Source organism: Notolabrus celidotus, chromosome 9, assembly GCF_009762535.1.
Source record: "Notolabrus celidotus isolate fNotCel1 chromosome 9, fNotCel1.pri, whole genome shotgun sequence".
Taxonomy (NCBI): domain Eukaryota; kingdom Metazoa; phylum Chordata; class Actinopteri; order Labriformes; family Labridae; genus Notolabrus; species Notolabrus celidotus.
In genome coordinates this window covers 2,142,850-2,166,211 of record NC_048280.1, presented here as the reverse complement: position 1 = coordinate 2,166,211, position 23,362 = coordinate 2,142,850, and the positions used below count along the sequence as shown (strand labels likewise).

At 43.5% G+C, this 23,362-nt stretch overlaps 1 protein-coding gene across 2 annotated transcripts; it reads left to right on the top strand.

Moving 5' to 3' along the window:
• Positions 1–1,101: 1,101 nt before the first annotated feature.
• On the top strand, positions 1,102–14,612 carry LOC117819231 (chromaffin granule amine transporter). 2 transcript variants are annotated; one of them, XM_034692491.1, is made up of 17 exons: positions 1,102–1,139; positions 2,283–2,381; positions 4,302–4,690; positions 4,768–4,892; positions 5,068–5,126; positions 5,262–5,345; positions 5,454–5,546; positions 6,972–7,061; positions 7,319–7,362; positions 7,511–7,571; positions 7,864–7,959; positions 8,221–8,299; positions 9,120–9,171; positions 10,100–10,163; positions 11,551–11,670; positions 11,783–11,916; positions 13,450–14,612. In XM_034692491.1, exons 2-17 carry the CDS (start codon positions 2,285–2,287, stop codon positions 13,558–13,560), a joined length of 1,698 nt encoding a protein of 565 aa, XP_034548382.1. In that variant the 5' UTR covers positions 1,102–1,139; positions 2,283–2,284; the 3' UTR covers positions 13,561–14,612. The 2 variants fall into 2 exon arrangements, with proteins under 2 accessions (XP_034548382.1, XP_034548383.1); XM_034692492.1 differs by lacking the exon at positions 1,102–1,139 and having other exon boundaries at positions 2,280–2,381.
• Positions 14,613–23,362: the final 8,750 nt, after the last annotated feature.

Genomic DNA, 23,362 nt, shown 5'->3' with positions numbered 1-23,362 from the left:
CCTTGCCTTGCCTTGCCTTGCCTTGCCTTGCCTTGCCTCTCCTGGGCGCCGCCATTGTGCAGCCAGAGCCTGTGAAGCCACGGTAACAAGCTCCGCCCTACAGCGTGACGTCACAAGACGCTGTGTGTCCTTTGAAGTTTCACTCTACGGCGGCTGTGAATCAAAGGAAACAGGAAGTAAAACCCCGTTTTTTAACCTCTAATAACTAACGAAAAAGAAACTTTTCAGGAAAAAGAGGACTTGAACACAAAACAGTCAAATACTAACTACATGTAACCACAGCATACGGATGAGAGAAACATTCGTACGACGTGTATTTATGTTTTAAAGTTTGACTGCTCAGACAGATTTTTTTTACCTATACTGCAGCCAGCCACCAGGGGGCAGACACTCTGCTGAAAGCTTCACCACCAGCCGAGCCGGATGCTCCCCTGGCATAGAGCCTGTAAACAGCTAGCCTAATTCTCTCACTAGCAGACCTGGGATCAGACAGCAGAGCTTGTGTGGAAGCAGACTCATATCTGTGGTGATAACAGAGGCTGCTGTAGTGTTATTAAAGATCAGGCGTGATATGAAGGAGCTCTCGGGCGCGCTTCGCTCTGACTCGTCATCACAACACAGAAATATTATGAAGCCAAACACACGTGTGGTGACTCATGCCAACGGACATCTATTAACATTCACATTGTAAATCACTGAACTTAAAGAAACCAGTTTAATGTATTTTCATCCTTATTTAATATTTGCAAAGCAGCTGTTTTCATCTTTTTATGTTGACATTATTTATATTTATTCTGTCTTGCAAAGGTTTTGTGTTATTATTTTTTAACAGCGTGCTAGCTACATTTGGTGCTAATTTGTTTGTGCGAACCACTTCACCTTGGATGGCTTCAACAAGAATGGTCAGTACAAAGCAAAACAGAAAGTGTTTACAGTTTATTACAAAGGATGTTTGGCTTGTTTGGCTAGCGCAGGTTCTCCTGGAGCGCTCGCCAAGTTTGTTTTGGTGTTTTTCCGCCTCTGCATCCTTATTTACCGGTTTGCACTCTCCCTCCTCAGACAACATTCAGGAAGCAAATCAGCGCAGCTCTTCATTTTCATAGCATCCCGACCTCTTAGATCACTGCATGGACAATAAGGTTAGAAACTGAGAGGCTGAAGATCCTCCACAGAGGCTGGATTTACAACTGAATTCAAAACCTTCTTTAAAAGAAGACTAGGACATTCTCTGGGACCTTTAAAGGTGACATATCACGCTTTTTTCATCAACATATATTGGTCTAAGAGGTCCCCAAAACACGTCTTTAAAGTTTATGCTCAAAAAAACACTTTGAAATCAGATTTTGGTCTGCCTGAAAAACCCTCTTCTTCAGTCCTCCTCAGAACAGTCTGTTTTCTCTCTGACCACGCCCCCTCAGGAAGTGGATGTGCCTCGGCTCTCCAGCACGTTGATCTAATGTTTACATGTTGGCTGAATATACACGGCTGCTCACAGACCACGTTACTTCAACCCTCTGAATCTGATCCAGAATCTGATCCTGATGGAGAGGCGCCTGCAGCAGGACCTTTCTGAACCATTGGTCACAGATTTAGTGTTTCTTGTTGTTTTATTTGTCAGTATGTCGACGTGTGTCTTGGTACACAGCTACGAACATGTAGCTATGTGGCTATGCTAACTAGCGCTAGCACTTATCCATGATAAATAAAAATCATCCACTAGATCTTCAAATCTGCAGACGTGGGGAGTAAAACCGACCTTTGTGTTTATTAAGACAGCCTACAACTAGCATGCCTCCCTCCTAAGCTCCTTGTTAGCACACATGTGTGCAGGGAATGAAAAACGGAGGAGGGGTTGAGTTGTATTTTATACAGTCTATGGGCTGAACAAGCTCCGAGCTCTGACTTCCTGTTACAGACCGGATATTGTTGTTACGTAACAAAAACACTGAAGTCTGAAACGGCTGGTTTCAGCACACATTTACAGAAAGGTGGAGAAATCAGAACAGGGGCAGAATGGATTCTTTTCATTCTCGGGGGGTTTGTAGACAGGGACACAGATTTCAGGTAGAGAACCATTAAAAAGTCCATTTTGCATGATATGTCACCTTTAAGTTCAGGTTCTTGTCTTGACCAGAAGCAGAACTGATGTCAAACCTGCAAAATGTAAGCTAAAAAGACAAAATGACTCACAGAGCTTACAGGTCTGTGTACCCTCAAACAGAAACAGGACAACATGTGAGAGATGTTACTGAACGAGGTTTTTCTGTGTCCCCTTTGTGCAGACATGGCGTGGCTCACTCAGAGCCGAGGTTCTCCCAGACTCGTCCTGGTGGTGGTTTGTGTCGCTCTGCTGCTCGACAACATGCTGCTCACTGTGGTCGGTGAGTAAACACAAACACACACAAAGACACTATGAGTGGAAAATATCAGGTTGAACACTTTTAATCAACACAGTAAACCAGTTCATATCCCTAAAATCAGCTGCTAGTTATCGTTGAATTTACCTCTGAGCCAGAGGTACAAACAAAGACTTCATACTCTCCCTACATAAGTCCAGTTGGACCACCCCAGTCCAGAAGTCTGGATGCGGCCCTGCACATGAGGCCGTGTGGTTTCCTCTGACGTGGTTCAGACACACATCGCCCTCAGATGTTCCCCCGTGATGAAGTCCCAGCTGCTGGAAGCAGATTAATGACGCATCTGAAAACCTGCAGGTCACACCCGTCGTCAGCAGTTAGAGTCAGAGCTGAGTGTAAAGGTCAGAGGTCACACACACACACATGCTCACATGTGACCTCCTGACCTTGAACTTTAAAGTCTGTGGTCTCGGTTCACGGTTGTCTCCTTTAGTTTCTTCTCAGAGGAAACGTCTCCTCCTCCTCTCCGATCTCTGCTTCTCTTTCTTCTACTCGCTGTTTTTCATTTCTTGATGAATTCGTTATCAATCTTGAACATTTTGTTCTAGTTGAGTCATTGCTTCCTCTTAAAAATGGAAGAACAAGGATTAAATCCTATCCTCAGTCTGTTTTCCCACAGCAGGGACTTCTATCTTTGTAGAGTGGGTTTGATTTGGAGCTCTGCACAGCAGGTGACGCTAAATCCAACGTCCAGGCTCTCAGTGAAGTGTTGATTGTCAAGCCACTGATTTGCATGTTTGCAAAATTTGCCACAAGGACAGATGATCTACTTCAGCCCATTTGAATAATCTTTGTTTGAAATGCAACGTCACAAACACATGCAAAAGTCAACAGCAGGACGGCGCCATGAAAGAAAAATGTGCTGCAAAGGCTTCATCAGGGCATCGTCTTCAGAGACGCTCTGCTGGCATTTATCACCACGTGGTCTCACATTTGATGAAATCAGCTTCAGGTCACACTTTCTCTCTGGTCACTAAAGACGCTCAGTTGTTTTCTGGTTCTGTGAGACTTTGTATCATCCATGTACCAAAACACACTTTTAACACCTTTATTGTCGTCTGAAAAGTGGGCTGCATCCTGAACACTGATGTGAAATGCAGAGAGAAGTAGTGAGGCCGACCAGCAAACATCTCAACTCGAGTCTCTGTGAATGTGTCTTGCAAACCTCCAGGAGTTATGTCGACTCCTCTGAGGTCTGAGATAAAAACAAGGGGCTTTGCTGAAAGGAAGGATGAGCACTCAGTGAAGAAAAAACATCAATCAATCTTTATTTATAAAGCGCCAAATCACAACAAATGTTCTCCTCAGACTCTTTCCAAACAGAGCAGATCTAGACCGTCCTCTTATTAACAAAGACCCAACATCAAGACAGGATCAGATCCAGTCCCATCTTACAGACAGGACTCAGTCTGATCTCATCTTAATCCACCATGAGCAGAGCACTTTGCAGCATTTAGCAAGTTGCAGTGGCAAGGACAAACTTCCTTTAACAGGCAGAAACCTCCAGCAGGACCAGACTCATGTTAGACACACATCTTCTGAGACCGTGTTGGAGAGAGGGATACAGGAGAATAAGAGAGACACTCCCCACTATGCCCTCTACTGATAAGTTTAGTACCCTACCCCATGGCTCCTCATGTCCCCTAAAGCCTGAGATAGAAAGGACAGATGGGGAGCGAGAGCCAGCACATCACTGGAGTTATCAAGTGGGCTCCTTCAGTCCCAGAACCAGCTCCCACTGTCCATCATATCCAGCAGAACACCCCACTTTAATAACCCAACCCTGGAGTACCTTGAGTCATCTTCTTTGTGATGATGAAGCTGGCTCTCTTTGTTGTGACGTCATTATTCGGATTAAAGAAGAAGTCTATCTTTCTTTTCCAGTGCCGATCATCCCAACCTTCCTGTATGCCATGGAGCATCCCAGTCCAGAGCCCCAGACCGTCCAGCCGTCCCTGCTCCCTCTATCAAGCCTCAGTGAATCACAGCTGCCCCCACAGTCCCCCTCATCCAGGTCAAACCCCCGGACCTCCAGCTGGACCTCCCAGCCCTCCCAGCTCCTGAAGCCCAGCCTCAGCGCGCTGCTCCTGGGTAAACCGTCAGAGGAGATCTCCCGGTCGTCTCCTCCCACCCTCCCTCCTCTGGTGTCCCTGTTCGACAACACGACCTTTAGTCTGCAGGAGATCCAGACTGAACAGACCCCCGACGCTGAGCTGGTGAACCAGACCGGCCCGACCTCAGAGCAGCAGATCAACGAGACAGCTAACGCTACGGTAGGTGGACGTTCACCTGTGATGGATCAGAGTGTACAAGGTGAGGTTATAAGCTCTGCCTCTCTCCTCTCCTGCAGGAGTCCACCTGTCTTCAGGACAGCCGGTTTCTGGAGGAGGAAAATGTTCGAGTCGGTTTGCTGTTCGCCTCGAAAGCTCTCATCCAGCTGCTCGTCAATCCTTTCGTAGGTCCGCTCACAAACAGGTACCTTAATGAAAAGAAGGGATGATTTTAGAGGAAAGGGCTGCAGACATTTTTAAACCATGCATGCTTTCTGAATAATGAAGAGATAGTTCCCTGAAACAGATCTCCATTATTAAATGTTACACTTTTTAAATATGTCTAAATGAAATGACTTCTTGACTCTTGTTCTCTGCAGGGTCGGATATCACATCCCCATGTTCGCTGGTTTCATCATCATGTTTGCGTCGACCATCAGTGAGTCACATATAAACAAAATGCACGTGTTGATGAAGGTGTGTTCACATCAGGAGTGAGGAGCTGTCTTATCTTACAGTGTGTGTGTGTATGTGTGTGTGTGTGTGTGTGTGTGTGTGTGTGTGTGTGTGTCAGTGTTTGCATTCTCAGGGACGTACGCTCTGCTGTTCTTCGCTCGCTCTCTGCAGGGGATCGGCTCATCGTTCTCGTCTGTGGCAGGTCAGCGCTTCAACTCTCACAGAAACACTCATCTTTACCACCAGAGAAGAAGATGTGTCCTCATGTCCTCGTGTGTGTGTGTGTGTGTGTGTGTGTGTGTGTTTGTAGGTCTGGGTATGCTGGCCAGTGTGTACACAGATGACGAGGAGAGAGGCATCGCCATGGGCATCGCACTGGGAGGACTAGCTATGGGAGTCCTGAGTGAGACACACACGAACACACACATATATTCCTTAATGACCAACAGGGGACTTTTGGGACTTCACACAAACACACTAAGGGGACTATAAAGCTTTATGGACCAAATGGGGACCCCTCTTCTGGTTATATTGAGAAAATCCAATCCCAATCCAATCTCAAGCCAATGCAGAGACACTAGTTCATGCTTTTATAACCTGTAGAATTGATTATTGTAATGCTCTTCTTTCTGGTCTCCCCAAAAAGAACATGTCTCAGCTTCAGCTGCTCCAAAACTCAGCAGCTAGAATGCTGACAAAGACCAGAAAGAGAGCCCACATCACACCAATTTTAAAGTCTCTGCATTGGCTTCCAGTATCTTTTAGATTTTAAGATTATTTTATTGGTTTTTAAATCTCTTAATGGTCTTGGCCCTTCTTATTTATCAGATTTGCTTTTATCATATGAGCCAGTGAGAGCCCTCAGGTCTTCAGGTAGCGGACTTTTAATTGTACCAAATGTAAAAACTAAGATCCACAGTGAGGCAGCTTTTTATTACCACGGCCCACGCCTGTGGAACACCCTGCCTGAGGATCTGAGGGCTGCACAGAGCATAAATATTTTTGAAGGCAAACTCAAGACCAACCTTTTTAGTCTTGCTTTTAACTAAGTTTTATTTTTATTCTTAAAAGTTTTATCTATTTATTTATTTATTTATTTATTTATTATCTATTTCAAATTTAGTCACTTTTGTTCTACTTTATTTATTTATTTATTTACTTATTTATTTATTTTAAGTCTCACATCTTATTTTCTTTTAATGGTTTAATATTTTAGCCTTTTATTATCTTAGAAATGTATTTTACTTTGGTGATTTTAATTTCCTGTTTTGAGTTTTAACATCTTATTTTACCTCCAGTGTTTCTTCATTAAGATAACATGAGAGCGTTTCCTAAAGTTCGTTCAGCAAATTATTTTGATTTTTTTTATTTATTTACTTTACAGAATCTAAAATATTAAACATATTCTGCTTTGTTTAACACTTTTTTAAAAAATTAAATAATTCCATATATGTTCTTTCATAGTTTTGATGTCTTCAGTATTAATCTACAGTGTTTACAATAATTAAAATAAATACAAACCTTTGAATGAGAAGGTGTTTCCAAACTTTTGACTGGTAATGTAATTCAACTGTAATGCATTTCAAAAGGACTTACTGTACTTTGTATTATTGAACATTCATTTACTAATGTTAAATACCTCAGTACTTCTTTCACTGCTTACCCTGACTCTGTCCCTAAAACTAAACCTGAATCAAGGATCAGTCTTCTAAATATGTCCTCATTTAAACTGTTTGAAAGTTAAACTCATCCGTACACTGTCTTATTTAAAAATAAAATACATATCAAACATTATATTTTGGTCCTGTTTGTGTATGTTGTGTTTCAGTTGGAGCTCCATTTGGCAGCGTGATGTACGAGTTTGTCGGAAAGAGCGCCCCCTTTCTGATCCTGGCCTTCCTGGCTGTGTTTGATGGAGGTAAAGAAGGAACGAAATAATGACACATGAATTAGTTTCTGAGTTTCAGGTACTGCCTATTACATACGTAGGTAGTATGTAGCAGGCAGAAAGCAGCATACGACTTAAATCTCAGAAACCAAGAGTATTCTGTCAAGTAACTCCCTCTTTGTGTTGTTATTGCTAAGACTCATGGGAGTTGTAGTTTTTAGCTTTAACAGAATAAACGTTGATTAATCAGATGAAGTGAGTTTGCTCTGTTGTTGTTTGTGTTGCAGTATTACAGCTGTTCATCCTGCAGCCTTCAAAGATCTCTCCCGGGGTAAGTCCACATTAAAACCGCACCTGATTTGATCCAGGTAGGTCTTGTCTTGCCTGATCCAGCTTTAAGTGGTCTAAACGATGGTCTGGAGTCTCTCATACTGGTCTGTTTTGGATCAGAGAGACCAGCTTCGGTTTGTGTGTTGCAGAGTGTGGAGGGGACTCCGTTACTGACCCTGTTAAAAGACCCGTACATCCTCATCAGTGCAGGTAGGAAGACGCCAGAATCTCTGTCAGAATATATCATTGACTGTATGGACGACACGTCTCTACTCTCCCTGGTTGTACAAAAGTGAAGCCAAAAAAACATGTTTGAGGAACATTTATTTGACCTGTATTTTGATTTTAAAAACTGAACCATGTCCCACCTGTCATAATGGAGGAGGCAGGCTTCATGAGCTATATTACAGCCAGCCAGCAGGTGGAGCTCTAAAAGCTTTGGCTTCACTTTATGGTGAGCTGCCACGCCCCCCTTCTTTTTTAACATCGTAACTCTGTGCAGGTTCTTTGTGTTTCGCAAACATGGGTGTGGCCATCCTGGAACCGACTCTGCCCATCTGGATGATGCAGACCATGTGCTCCCCTAAATGGCAACTAGGTATGACCCCACTTCCTGTCTCACTTCCTGTTTCACGTTCTTTCACAGCAGGGATGCTACAAACATGGTGATGTCAAAGATAGAGCTAACACATGAACGCAGGAGTCATGTTAACTCGGAAACATTGCATATTTATTTTTTAAAACACTGCCCCATGAATACTTCAACAATTAGTACTGAATTTCACGCTTTTATTTTGGTAGGGTTTCTTACACTTCCTGCCATGTACCATCTCTAACAGCTGTGTGTGTTGTGTTGCAGGTATGGCCTTCCTCCCTGCCAGTATCTCCTACCTGATAGGAACCAACCTGTTCGGCATTCTGGCCAACAAGATGGGGCGGTCAGTGTGTGTGTGTGCAAGTATGTGTGTGTGTGTGTGTGTGTGTGTGTGTGTGCATGTGTGTCTAATGTATGTGTGTGTGTGTGTGTGTGTGTGTGTGTGTGTGTGTGTGTGTGCGCCAAAGAGGAAGAAGTTTATTCAGCAGATTAGCAGATTAAGTTTAGTTTAAAGTCAGAGTCCTGTTCAGACCTGATCCTGGAGGGTTCTGGTAAAGCTGCAGGTGGGAGACAGACAGACAGACAGACAGGCAGGCAGGCAGGCAGGCAGGCAGACAGACAGGCAGACAGACAGAAAGACAGGCAGGCAGGCAGGTAGGCAGACAGGCAGGCAGATAGGCAGGCAGGCAGGCAGGCAGACAGGCAGGCAGACAGGCAGGCAGACAGACAGGCAGGCAGGCAGGCAGGCAGGCAGACAGGCAGGCAGATAGGCAGATAGGCAGGCAGGCAGACAGGCAGGCAGACAGACAGACAGGCAGACAGACAGGCAGGCAGGCAGGCAGGCAGACAGACAGGCAGGCAGGCAGGCAGGCAGGCAGACAGACAGACAGGCAGGCAGACAGACAGGCAGGCAGATAGGCAGGCAGAAAGACAGGCAGACAGACAGGCAGGCAGACAGACAGGCAGGCAGGCAGGCAGGCAGGCAGGCAGACAGACAGGCAGGCAGGCAGGCAGACAGGCAGGCAGTCAGGCAGGCAGACAGACAGGCAGGCAGGCAGACAGGCAGGCAGAAAGACAGGCAGACAGACAGGCAGGCAGGCAGGCAGACAGGCAGGCAGAAAGACAGGCAGAGGGTTTGATGGGTGTCTTTATGTCTTCTTCAGGTGGCTCTGCTCCATGTTGGGGATGTTTATCGTTGGCGTCAGTCTGCTGTGTGTGAGTACGACATCCATCTTTCCAAATTTCTCCTCACCTTTCCTTCAAGTCATCCAGCAGTGTGTCCATCCTGTGACATCTATCATCCGTCAAACTAACCTCCCATCCAACCAACCTTTGAATCAATCATCATCCATCATTAACATTTTAAATCCCTTTATTCGTCCATTTATTCAGTTATCCCTTGATTAATTCATCCTTTCACTATATGCATCAATATATTTATAAAATATTCACTTGTCCAACCAAGTGTCTGTCCATCAATCCAATAATTGAGCATAGTGTTAGCTCAGGCAAGCTACGAAGTCAACCCCAGCCTACAGAACATCAGCTGCTCTTAACACCAGCCCCTATCAGCTGACAGCTCATTACATCACATCAAATACGCAAAAAGCAAACTGTTCGTCCATTTTAACTGCTCTGCTCTCCCTGCAAACCTCTTTACAACCCAGCTCCTCCTTTCTGCTGGGTCTGATTTCCCCAGTGTCATATGTGTTCTCACTGATGCTCGTTCTGTTCTGTGACCCGGGGGTCTTTGCTGCTGCTCTCCCCACCTTGGTTTTTCATGTATGAACACGAAAGAGAGGGGAAGTGTGCTCTACCTGCCTCAGGCATTGACATTATTATTGTCCGCCTGTCTCTGTTTGTAGTTATGTACAAGCTACTCCATACTAATTGCCCTTAGAGGGATTAATAAAGTTTTTGAATTGAATAGAATTCCACGTAGGCACATGGAAGGGCAGGGAGCTCCCAGAACAGAGCCATACCAAGAAATACAAATTATTGTATGCAAAAAATAATGGATTACTCAACACAACATGCTTTATCTGAAGTCTTTCAAGCCTCATGTAAAGAACACTCAATTTTCCTGCTGTAGCTGCCAGTAATGTTATATTACATCACTTCTCTGTTTGTATTTGTGTGTCAGGTTCCTTTTGCCACCAGCATCTACGGTCTGATAGGACCAAACGGAGGTCTGGGCTTCGCCATAGGTAGATATCAACATGTCGCCTCGCTGTGACTCAAATATTTCTGGTGTTTCTTACAATGTTACAATGTTACAATGTCATTTATCAGACGCTTTTATCCAAAGCGACGTACATACAAGAACAAGAACAACACAAGCAAAGATCTAGACAAGAGGAAACAAGATCAGTAAGAGTAACAAAGTGCTTCAAGTCCATTTGGGTGCAGGTACAGCCAAGCAGTGTAAAGGCAATGCACAAAAGTAAGTAAGGAACATCTACAATGAAGCAACCAAACCATTTAAGACCTTCCATTATCATCATCAACAATTAACATCACCACATTAATGACCAAAGTACCAAGTGCTGGGTCGCGCAGTGTGAGTCAACTGTAGCTGGACGACATGATCTGCCACTGGGGACAACAGTGGAGAACAGTCTAGCTAAGTGCATAGTGCTTCCTAAAGAGCTGGGTCTTTAGCTGTCTTTTGAAAGTAGAGAGGGACTCTGCAGATCGAATGGAGTTGGCCAATTCATTCCACCATTTAGGGGCAACAGAAGAGAAGAGTCCAGCTAGTGATTTTGATTTTGAGGCCTTGTGTGCTGGAAGCACTAGGTGCTTTTCAGAGGCTGAGCGTAGCGGGCGAGAAGGGCAGTAGACCTGGATGAGGGGTTCCAGGTAAACTGGAGCGGTTTTGGTTCCTGCTTTGTAAGTCATGATTAGAGTTTTGTATCTGATCCGAGCTGCAACTGGAAGCCAGTGTAGCGAAATGAGCAGGGGAGTGACATGAGCTGTCTTAGGCTGGTTGAAGACCAGACGTGCTGCTGCTGCGTTCTGGATCATTTGCAGAGGTTTAACTGTGCATGCAGGGAGGGCCTGCCAGTAGAGAGTTGCAGTAGTCAATGCGTGACATTACAAGAGCTTGAACCAGGAGCTGTGTTGCGTGTTCTGTCAGGTAGGGTCTGATCCTCTTGATGTTATAGAGGGAAAAACAGCAGGACCGAGCAATCGAGGCAACATGAACCTTGAAGGTTAGCTGGTCATCGATCATGACACACAGATTTCGGGCAGACTTAGTGGGCATGAGGTTTTGTGATCCAAACTGGATATTGATCTGTGGGTCCACTGTGGGACTGGCTGGAATGATAATAAGCTCAGTCTTGGACAGGTTGAGCTGTAGGTGACGTTCCCTCATCCATTTAGAAATGTCAGCAAGGCAGGATGAGATCCGAGCTGAGACAGTTGTGTCGTCAGGTGGGAAAGACAGGAAAAGCTGTGTATCATCTGCATAGCAGTGATAGGAAAAGCTATTCTTAGTAGGAAAAGTTTTAAACTTTATCAAATTGGTGAAAGTAAAACACTAAATGTGATTGTTCCCATAGTTTTGAAGACACTTGTGTTGTCCTCCTCCAGGTATGGTCGACTCCTCCATGATGGCAATCATGGGCTACCTGGTGGATATCCGTCACGCCTCCGTCTACGGCAGCGTCTACGCCATAGCTGATGTGGCGCTGTGTATGGGGTTTGCTATAGGTAACACACAAAAACACACACACACAGCTCTCACTAAAGCTGCACTCACACATGCTTGAAATTTAAATGGTGGTTTGTAAATCTTGATAGGTTTCTGTGTCTGTTATTCCAGGACCGTCCACAGGGGGAGCTCTGGTCCAGGCGGTGGGTTTTCCTTGTCTCATGGTGTTCATCGGGGTGATCAATATCCTGTATGCTCCACTGTGCTTCCTGTTACGTAACCCGGCGGTCAAAGAGGAGAAAATGGTAAACATGACTCTGTAACATCCTGAGTGTCCGTTGAGTGTACATAACGCCTCGTTTCCTCTAATGTTGACGTACGAATCAACGAGACGTCCATTCATTGCTTTGGAAGTCTGGTACCTTTTTTCGAACAACACGAACCAGGTTGTATTTCCGCGCTGGTGCTCGCGCTGGTTCAGAGCTGATTAAACTCGTGAACCAACACGGCACCCGTTTGTTTTTCCGCCCCCCTCGAGCCCGTGGAAGAGGCACGTCATGACGTCAGATTTACGTGACCGCATTTCCCAGCAGTGCTAGCGCAAACGGCAGCTTGTCTCCTCGGCCAACCACTGCTTTGCCTTGGAATCCATTAGTCTCTTTTATATTTCCGCTGCTTTGATCACGGCAACCCCACCCTGCCCCCCGCCCCTGATGTAAGCGGTTCGTGGTTCAAGAGCAGCAAAGAGTTGGAGCCGCTCTGGAACCGGTTTTGCCCGTTTCCAAAACTCAGTTACAGCGGACATTCTCAGCATTCCATCGATACCACATCTGTCTCATTCAGCATATTCAAGTAAAATCAGAGTCTGGCGCCAAAAATGGTCTAAGGGTTAACATTGAAGGAGGCGGACTTTATGAGCTACACTGCAGCCAGCCAGCAGGGGGAGCTCTTCATGTTTTTTGCTTTACCTTTGGGGAGCTGTCGAGTCCTCCGTCGTTTTTTAATCTCAAACGCTTTAAAGCCGAAGTACAGAGGCTGATTTGAGAATATAAAGGAGTAGTGAACACATTTATGAAGACAGGAAGGAGATGAGGCCCCGTTTTGGTGGTTGAAGCGGCTCGCTGGTTCTCCCCCTGCCTCAACCCTCCACTCTCTGTTCAGCTGTCAGCTTTAATAAAAGAAAAATGTCCTCAGGTAACTTTCAAAAAGAGAAAAGGGTGAAATCAAAAAGTCACGACAGGTATCAGTACTTAAGTAACTCCCCTCCTTTGTGCTTCGGTCTCCCAGGGTCACGGTTGTTTTGGGGAAACTTGAAAAGGCTGAGTTATTAAGAAAGCAGATGAGGTCACTTGGATTTCCTCCGAATCTTTGAACCCTCCGTGAATTTCTTGATGGAGCTCAGGTTTGATGTTCCTGCATCCTGAACGGATCCCCAATAACACTCTGTGTCAACAGCGAGAGGCCGTGTTCACACAGTCGACTGTACACCAGTGATTAAAATCTGTTCACACACACCGAGTGTGTCTGCAGGTCCTGACAGATCAGCAGGAAGTGTGTGTGTGTGTGTGTGTGTGTGTGTGTGTGTGTGTGTGTGTGTGTGTGTGTGTGTGTGTGTGTGTGTGTGTCTGTGATGTTGAAGCCAAAGTGTTTGTGTGAAGTCATTACACCGTGATTAGACTGATCACAGATCAGAGGCTGCTGCTTCAAAGCTGCAGAGGAAACATTTCCTCCTAATAAACTCCCAATTACACACAGATTACACAGACATACAGGCTGCTTTATTGATCTGCTATATGTGTGTGTGTGTGTGTGTGTGTTTATATGTGTGTGTTTTGCAGGCCATCATTGATCAGGAGTGTGTGATGCACAGGAAAAGCTACAACACTCAGCAGGAGAGTCGTGAGTTTCCTCTGAGCGACTACAGCGAAGAAGAGGAGACGGAGGAGTGACACCCACACACACACACACACACATACACACATACACACACACACACACTCAGCTGAAGATGTTATGTTGTGATGTTGTCCCCGAACATGTTTTACCTTCATCATCAGTCGTCTTGTCACAGTCAGAGCAGAACAGACTCTTCTTAAAGGGACAGAACATCCCCGACACGTTCTTCACGTCCAGGTTAAACATAATTCTTTACTTTCATTTCCATCAAACGGAGAGAGGAACTCTTTATAATCCACTTTAACTCCTCTGCTTTTGGATTTATAAAACCTAAACATAGACCTGACCCTCTAAACTCTGTGTGCAGCTCTGTAAATGTACAGTCATTTTCCAGGAGTACTTCATGTGCGAATGCAAATAGTTGATTTTGACTTTATCGAGACTTCTTCCTGTCAACCCCTGGGTAAAAAGTCAGTGACGTCGGGTTGATGTTTGAACATACCAGGCAGTAACGAGGAACATTCATGCTGAGCAAACAGGCGGGGCAATTACATCGTTCACGTTGAGCTGACTTTTTCTGCTTTCAAAAAGAAAGGTACTCTAAGATGTTGTCGTGACATCAACACAGAAAAAGACAACACTATTCCTCCCCCTGTGTGCTCTACAAAGCTGCCCCCGCTCACCTAATCAAACTGTGTTGGGAGGGCGTGTCCCTAGCAGAAATGAGGGTTTATTTATAAAAGGCTAAGTCAGAAGATTTCAGCTCCAGAACTTTCTAAATGTATTGTCGTGTCTTAACAGCCCGTGATGTGCAGATGTAGAATGAACCTCGTGACACTGGCCAGCTTGAATAGTAATTAGATTTATGAGATGAAGATGAAGTGGCCTCTCTTCTGTCTCCATGTTCTGGCTTAAATACTATGAAGGTGCACTCAAATTAGAATGAGGGTGTCCTCCAAACATGCACATATATGGACTCTACAATACGAGTTTCACGTTAGCTGCTATTTGACTCCATTTATGAAAACCTTGTTCTGAGTATTGACAGAGACGTCAGCTGTCACTGTCAATCATATATTTGCAGAGGTCAAAGGTGATCTTTTTTAGGCCCTCCCTAGAGACTTCTGGAGCCATTCTACTGTAACTCATTCTTGTGGGCCCCTGAAATTATTTTAAACAACACAGACTAGCAACATATACTTAATCTTATGTGGTTGAATATCAGATACTTCAGTATCAACAAAATATCCTTCCTGAATGAAAGGGGCTTTCGTTTGGGATTCATCTGGGCTGGGAAATGGGACAACACTTATTATTAAGTTGTAGTTTTCAAGCTAAATGCTACCTGCGAACTATCATGCACTCATTGGTTTCTGAAGGCGGTCACCATAGTGGAAATGCTCAACCTTACTCTTGGTCAACCTAGCAAGAGGCAAAGAGGTGGCCTTGAGACGGGCGTTTAGCATCCTCGCTAACAGCTACAGTGTGCCCGCTAAACTCATCACCTTAATATCTTTAAAAACGAATGAGTTGTTGCTATCTGGCCCAAACTGTTCTTTGAACCAGGCTGTAAAAATGTTTATTTCTGCTGTAGAGATCAGATTTTTTGAATTGGTGTTTAAAGGTGACATATCACGCATTTTTCATCAACATATATTGGTCTAAGAGGTCCCCAAAACATGTCTTTAAAGTTTATGCTCAAAAAAACACTTTGAAATCAGATTTTGGTCTGCCTGAAAAACCCTCTTATTCAGTCCTCCTCAGAACAGTCTGTTTTCTCTCTGACCACGCCCCCTCAGGAAGTGGATGTGGCCTCGGCTGTCCAGCACGTTGATCTAATGTTTACATGTTGGCTGAATATACACGGCTGCTCACAGACCCGCGTTACTTCAACCCTCTGAATCTGATCCAGAATCTGATCCTGACTTAGAGGCGCCTGCAGCAGGACCTTTCTGAACCATTGGTCACAGATTTAGTGTTTCTTGTTGTTTTATTTGTCAGTATGTCGACGTGTGTCTTGGTACACCGCTACAGCTACAGCTACGACATGTAGCTATGTAGCTACGAACATGTAGCTATGTAGCTATGCTAACTGGCGCTAGCACTTTTCCATGACAAATAAAAATCATCCACTAGATCTTCAAATCTGCAGACGTGGGGAGTAAAACCGACCTTTGTGTTTATTAAGACAGCCTACAACTAGCATGCCTCCCTCCTAAGCTCCTTGTTAGCACACATGTGTGCAGGGAATGAAAAACGGAGGAGGGGTTGAGTTGTATTTTATACAGTCTATGGGCTGAACAAGCTCTGAGCTCTGACTTCCTGTTACAGACCGGATGGCGTTGTGACGTATGAAAAACACTGAAAACTGAAACGGCTGGTTTCAGCACACATTTACAGAAAGGTGGAGAAATCAGAACAGGGGCAGGATGGATCCTTTTAATTCTCAGGGGGTTTGTAGACAGGGACACAGATTTCAGGGAGAGAACCATTTAAAAGTCCATTTTGCATGATATGTCATCTTTAAGTGGCTTTCAGGGCTTTTGGAGACAGCTTCTAGTGGACGCTTGAGGAATTGCAGTTTTTAGCACTTCTGCATTGGTTTAATTTATCTCACTGTTTGAGTTAAACAAATTGTCTCAGATTACCGCTGATTGGAGCCAGGGAGTCGTTACAGTGGCTTGTGTTTCTCCTGCTTTTGCTCTCCATACAGTGTTTCTCCTGCGTACACCAAAGCCTGCTGATACCTGATTGGTCAATACTTTAAATTTACTACAATCAGAAGACACAAAAACTCAAGTCTGATCTCAGGAAACACAGATTAGAGAATATCACAGTTTAAAATAAAGGCCAGTTTAAATGAAGTTGTTTTTTAAAGGGCTTATATTTTATGTTTATAAAGTAAATCAGGGTCATTTTGATTCTACGAGCCTCTTTATTTAACATATCATTTTATTTCATTAAAGCACCCAAAAAACAGGGCTCTTGGAGACTTCCTGCTTGAAATGTTCTCTCACTTTATTACAAAACAAGTTCCTTTAGAGTGAAAATATAACTAACAAGCATTTCTCCTCCTCCTCTAATCGTAGATCCCTTTGATTTCTAGCGAGTTAAGCATCCATCAAAGACATTTCCATGTAAATCTGAGTTTATTTCTCAAAATGTGTCTCTCCTCTCCTCATCTCTCTTCTGTTTTCTCTCAACTCCTTGTTGATATGTACCTGAGTCTGTATCTGACCTCTGACCTTTGTCACCATTAAACCCTGCTGTTCACCTGCGTGTTTCTGTCCTCTTGTCTTCACCTGGACTCAGTGTTCACATGGTAAACTGACTCTGCGCCTGGCAGAAGCATCCGGATGGAAATCAGCTGCTGTGTGTGTGTGTGTGTGTTTTTATGTGTGTGTGTGTGTGTGTCCACATGCTTCTTATCTCCTCTTTAATTTCCTGTCTCGGCGCCTTCGTCAGAGAGAATGATGCCGGGAGAGGAGAAGCTTCATCGGGTGGAAGAGTAAACAGGAAGTGGATGAACGGCTCACAGGGACGTTTTCATAAAGGGTCCTTACACAGAATCCACAAACACACAAAAACATGAATAGCATGAGCTCTGATACTGTCAGGAGGAAATAGAAACCCTGTTATGTCACGTCGGATAAATCATGTAAACTCCAGACATTTTCTGAGCAGGAGACGAAGATCCTTGTTTGTGCTTTTTATAGACTGACTCACAGGATGTTGACTGTGTATTAGCCCATCATCAGCTGACTATTTCAGACAGTTTTCCTTCCTGTCAGCTTTTAGAATCCCTGTCATTATATGAAACATCCATCCATCCATTTTCTTCCACCTATCTGGGGTCGGCTCCCTGTGGTGGCAGGCCGGGCGAGTCCACCAAAACATCCCTCTACCAAGCAACGTTCTTCACCTCCTCGGCTCCTCCTGGGGGATTCTGAAGCGTTCCCTGGCCAGATGGGAAATATCACCCCTCCTAAAAGTCTGGGTCAGCTCCGGAGTCTCTCCCAGTTGGATGTACCCAGAAAACCGCAAAGGGAAGAAGATGCCCTAACAAGCTCAAATTCCTCCTTTCAAGGCAAAAGAGCAGCTCTCCTCTTATTAGCTAATGTACAGTTGAGATCAAAATTATTAGCCCCCCTGCGAAATCATATATAACCCTTGATTTCTCCATGAAAATGACCATTAAAAACAAGTATTTATAGTTTATGTGTTTCCAAAATAACAAAGACAAATGTTCACTATGTTTGATTTGGATATTTTATTGATGCAATGAATTGAAACAAGAAAAGGTAAAAATGGCATGTCCAAAATGATTAGCCCCCTGGCCCTAAGTAGTCAATAGTTCACCCTTTCTGAGCCACACCGGACAACAACCTCTTCAAGTAGTTCTCTACAAGGTCGGCACATGTCTCTGGAGGGATTTTGGCCCATTTTTCCAATGCAAATTGTTCCAGCTGGTCCAAAATACATGGTTTCTGAGCATGGACATTCACTTTGAGGACCCGCCACAGATTCTTCACAGGATTGAGATCTGGGCTCTGTACGGGCCACTCCAGGACCTTGGTTTTGGTGTCCTTTAAGAACTGTTGGACCAATTTTGACGTAAGCTTTGGATCATTGTCTTGTTGGGAGACCCAGCGCCGACCAAAGCCTAGACTTAGAGCAGAGTTCTTCACATTATCCCTCAAAATGTCAACATACCTTTCTTTTTTCATGATGCCATGCACCCAAACAAGGCTCCCAGTGCCTGAGGCTGCAAAACAGCCCCACAGTAAGATGCTCCCTCCACCATGTTTAATTCTAAGGACCGTGTTCTGAGGGTTGAAGGACTCTCCCTTTCTTGGCCAAACATGAACAACATCCATATGCCCAAAAAGTTCCATCAGACCAAAGGATGGACTTCCAAAACTCATCTTTACCTTTCAAATGTTCTCGGGCAAACCTCAGTCTGACTCTGATGTGCTGCTCTTTGAGTAAAGGGGTTCTTCTGGGACGATGGTCCTGAAGCCCACTACGATGAAGATCCCTCACAACTGTGCTCCTTCAAACATCAACTCCAATGGAGGTCAGGTCAGCAACAATCACCTTGAAAGATGTCTGGGGCTTCTTGCAGACATCTTCGACTACTTTCCTCTCCAAAGTTCTTGAAATCTTGTGTTTTCTACCACGCCTAGGTTTGTTTCTAACAGAGTTTGTCTCCTTGTATTTTGCAATGATGCAACGTACAGCTATTCTAGACACTGTAAAACGCCTGGACATGACAGTATAGCCTTCCCTCTTATTATGAGCCTCTGTTATCTTCTTTCTGAGCTGAAGACTGATTTCCTTTGTCTTTGGCATGGTTAGTAAGAGTAGTCTCTCTCAATAACATGTTCAAGTGCTCTGTTTGGAATCCCTTAAGTAAATCTCAAGAACTCTGCTCTTAGTCTATGGCTTTGGTCTGCGCTGGGTCTTCCAGCAAGACAATGATCCAAAGCTTACGTCAAAATTGGTCAAACAGTTCTTAAAGGACACCAAAACCAAGGTCCTGGAGTGGCCCGTACAGAGCCCAGATCTCAATCCTGTGAAGAATCTGTGGCGGGTGCTCAAAGTGAATGTCCATGCTCAGAAACCATGTATTTTGGACCAGCTGGAAAAATTTGCATAATAATTTTGGACGTGCCATTTTTACCTTTTCTTGTTTCAATTCATTGCATCAATAAAATATCTAAATCAAACATAGTGAACATTTGTCTTTGTTCTTTTGGAAACACATAAACTATAAACACTTGTTTTTAATGGTCATTTTCATGGAGAAATCAAGGGTTTTATCTGATTTCACAAGGGGGGCTAATCATTTTGACCTCAACTGTATTTATTCCAACATTAAGAGGAAACACAATGAGAGAGAATTATCATTTAAAATAGTCCTGAGGTACAGACAGCTGAGGTTAGCGGGGAGCTACACAAACCCTAAGCTAACCCTGCTAACCTAAACAACTATTTTACCAGAATCTAAGGCTAAACTAAAACCTCTACAACGTTCCCCACCTTGAAGTGAAAGTTGGAGTCCAAACAAATTGAGCTTTTAAAAAGTAAGCGTAAGTATTAGCTGTGTTGATAGAATACAGCCCCGCTAGTCTAAACCCCAATATTACAGTAGCCTAGCTAAACCCTGTCATTATCTAGTAGTATGTTCAGACAGAGCACCCTGTTATTTTACATTCACACAGCACTGTTTCTCACTCTGTGTGTTATTGTGGAAACTTATATCCAAATCTCAGGGGGAAAAAAACAAGAAATATCAGCTTGTAGCGGCTAGCTAACGGTTTAATGCTAACATTAGCTAGCAGAGAAAAAGTTACAATGAAAAAAAAGTAGGAAAAATGACTTTCAGTGGATCAAATATTGTTGTTTGAGATAATTCGAGATATGTTGTTTGCAGGTGTGATTAATACAACTTCAGAGTGAGTTTTCTACTGTCAGTTTCACCAGCAAACCAAACCCCATGTAAAAATGCTAAATTTGACTGCTGTGTCTTTAACCTGAACTGCCTCAGGGTTAACATCCCCTTATATGGTGGGTGCATGTGTGTGTGTGTGTGTGTGTGTGTGTGTGTGTGTGTGTGTTTAATATAAATCAGTGTTAATTACATCCTCTGACAGTAGATCACAGCTTAGCCCACACACACAAACAGCTTCAAAACAGTTCCTCCTGCTTTGAAATATGAATAAACACAACTCTCTGAGTGTGTGTGTGTGTGTGTGTGTGTGTGTGTGTGTGTGTGTGTGTGTGTGTGTGTGTGTGTGTGTGTGTCATCAAAGGTGTTTAACCTTGTGTTGCTGCTCTGATGTGGTCGTGTCTGTGTAAACAGGTAGGAAACGGTTCAGTCTTTAACTTTGATTCCGTGATGCTGATTTAAGTTAAACGGGAGGTTAGAAAATCTGTGATATGATGAGAGGATTGTTTTTAATCTGCCGCTAATCTCCCCACAGTCACCGCTAACGTGTGTCTGATGGTCACGTTCAGTCTCTTTGATTTCACGCAGATCTCTGATGTGTTCGACAAGTGTGAACATGAAGGCTTGAGTTGTTTTCAGGCCTTTAAACTGGTGACTCCATGTTATCTTTTTAAATGTAAAGTGACGTGTTTAATCAGATATAGTAAGAATCAAACAGAGTTAAAGTCTTTACTTTTGTTTTTCAATTTTATTTTAAAACTTAACAAAACTTCAGAAAAGTTTTCTGCCGTCTTTCCTCTCATAAAGTCTTTATGAAGTCAAACCAAGACTGTTTAATTACTGCAACCACATCAAACATTTTAAGTTTGGAACTGTTTTTTTTTAACATTTTATAAAATGTAGCTTTGGCTTTTAACTTCCAATAACTACAATTTAAATAAGGGAAGTGTCAAGTAAGGAGAAAACTAATCAAACAAACAAAGAAATATAAAGAGAACTGAAAACAAATAAATTATAATTAATTAATAAAACATATTTTTCCTGCATTATAAGTAGTGTTCATTACATTTAGGTAACTTAACTGTGTTTTAGGTGTTTCCATTGATTTTAATATCTATACTAATCTAATACTTTTAACAGAAGGGGATTAATGCCACTGAAAAAACATTTTTTTAAAGGTGTAGTGTGTCGTAGTTAACGGCATCTAGCAGACTTGGACCAAAGGGAATATAATATTCCTAAGTATATTTCAATTAGTGAATAATCACATGACTGTTAGTGCCCTCTTCCTGATCTCTGGGGACTTCAACCTTTTATTTTCTCCATAGTTTATTCTGTCTTCTGTACATTCTTTTATTATCATTATTTTCATGGTATTTGTATTTATATCTTATTTATTACTTCCTCTATTAATATTATTTGATATTCTTAATCATTGTGTATAGGAGCAACTGTAATGACTGAATTTCCCCCGGGATAGATAAAGTATTTCTGATTTCTGATTTCTGAATAAAGTTGTTTGTTTTTGTTACCTGAGAAGGAGCCTTTTGGATCTACACAGGAACAGGACACCGCCATCTAGCACCCCGGTTTCTACTGTAACATAAAACGGACAAACTAGCATCATGTGCTTTTTTCAGTTGGAAGATGAAGAAGAAGAAGAGAGTGGTTGTTGTTGTGTACAAAATAATTTCTACTCATAGATGTTTTTGATGGTAAAAACTTGAGAAATAGAGGGTCGCGCTCATCATGCATCATGTGTCCTCAAAGGCCTGATCAGTTCACTTATGGGAGGGGAGAGCAAAGGAGCGATTCAATCCAGAATTTGACCACTAAATAACCCTAAATATTCCCATTTCTACACACTGTGACTTTAAGGTGTAATTTATTAATTTTGAATTTTGAGATTAAAATCAGAATTCAGATTTTTTTCCTTAAAATTCTGAGATTAAAGTCAAAATTCTGCCTTGAATCTCAGAATTCTTAAAGAAAATAAAAACATCTTAAATGTTTTGTTTTGTTTAAAACTTTAGAGAAATATTAAGCCGGGGGGAGGAGGGTCTCCAGTTCGGGGAGCTTGGAATTTCATCTCTGCTTTTTGCAGACGATGTGGTTCTGTTGGCTTCCTTGAGCGGGGACCTCCAGCGGGCATTGGGGCGGTTTGCAGCTGAGTGCGAAGCGGCCGGGATGAGAGTTAGCACCTCCAAGTCTGAGGCCATGGTTCTCTGCCGGAAAACGGTGGATTGCTCTCTCTCGGTGGGGAGTGAGACTTTGCTCCAAGTGGGGGAGTTTAAGTATCTCGGGGTCTTGTTCGCGAGTGGGGGGTAAAATGGAGCGTGAGATCCACAGGCGGATTGGTGCGGCGTCAGCAGTGATGCGGACGTTGTATCGGACCATTGTGGTGAAGAGGGAGCTGAGCCGGAAGGTAAAGCTTTCGATTTACCAGTCGGTCTACGTTCCAACCCTCACCTATGGTCATGAGCTGTGGGTCATGATCGAAAGGATAAGATCGCGGATACAAGCGGCTGAAATGAGTTTCCTGCGAAGGGTGTCTGGGCTCGGCCTTAGAGATAGGGTCAGGAGCTCGGACATCCGGAGGGAGCTCGGAGTAGAGCCGCTGCTCCTCCGCGTCGAAAGGAGTCAGCTGAGGTGGTTCGGGCATCTGATAAGGATGCCTCCCGGACGCCTCCCTTTAGAGGTGTTCCGGGCACGTCCAACTGGGAGAAGGCCCCGGGGTAGACCCAGAACGCGGTGGAGGGATTATATCTCCCGCCTGGTCTGGGAACGCCTCGGGATTCCCCAGGAGGAGCTGGAAAGTGTCGCCGGGGAGAGGGATGTCTGGGTCAATTTGCTTGGACTGCTACCCCCGCGACCCGACCCCGGATAAGCGGAAGAAAATGGATGGATGGATGGATAATATAATTTAAAATGTATGACTACTCTTTTATAAACTACCAACAGTACGTGTACGTGTTTGTTAATTCATTATTCAAAAGTGAAACAATCGTCTCATTTACCTTGATGCTTAACCTTGATAGATAAATATTCCCTTTTATACATACTGTACCTTTAATTTGTAATTTACTTATTTTGAATTTTGAGATTTTTATTTTCTTTAAAAATTCTGAGATTAAAGTCAAAATACTGCCTTCAATCTCAGAATTCCTAAAGAAAATAAAAACATCTTAAAAGTCTTGTTTCGCTCGCCCGCCTCCAAAAACATTATTTTCAGTGGCTCTAATCCTCTTCAGTATTTGACACAATATTAATATAATTCAAAATGTATTGCCTCTCTTCTATAAACTTCAAACTGTTTGTGTTCGTGTTTGTTGATTTATTATTAAAAAGTCAAACAGTCGTCTCAGTTACCTTGACGCTTCCCCGCATAGGAACTATTCACTCGG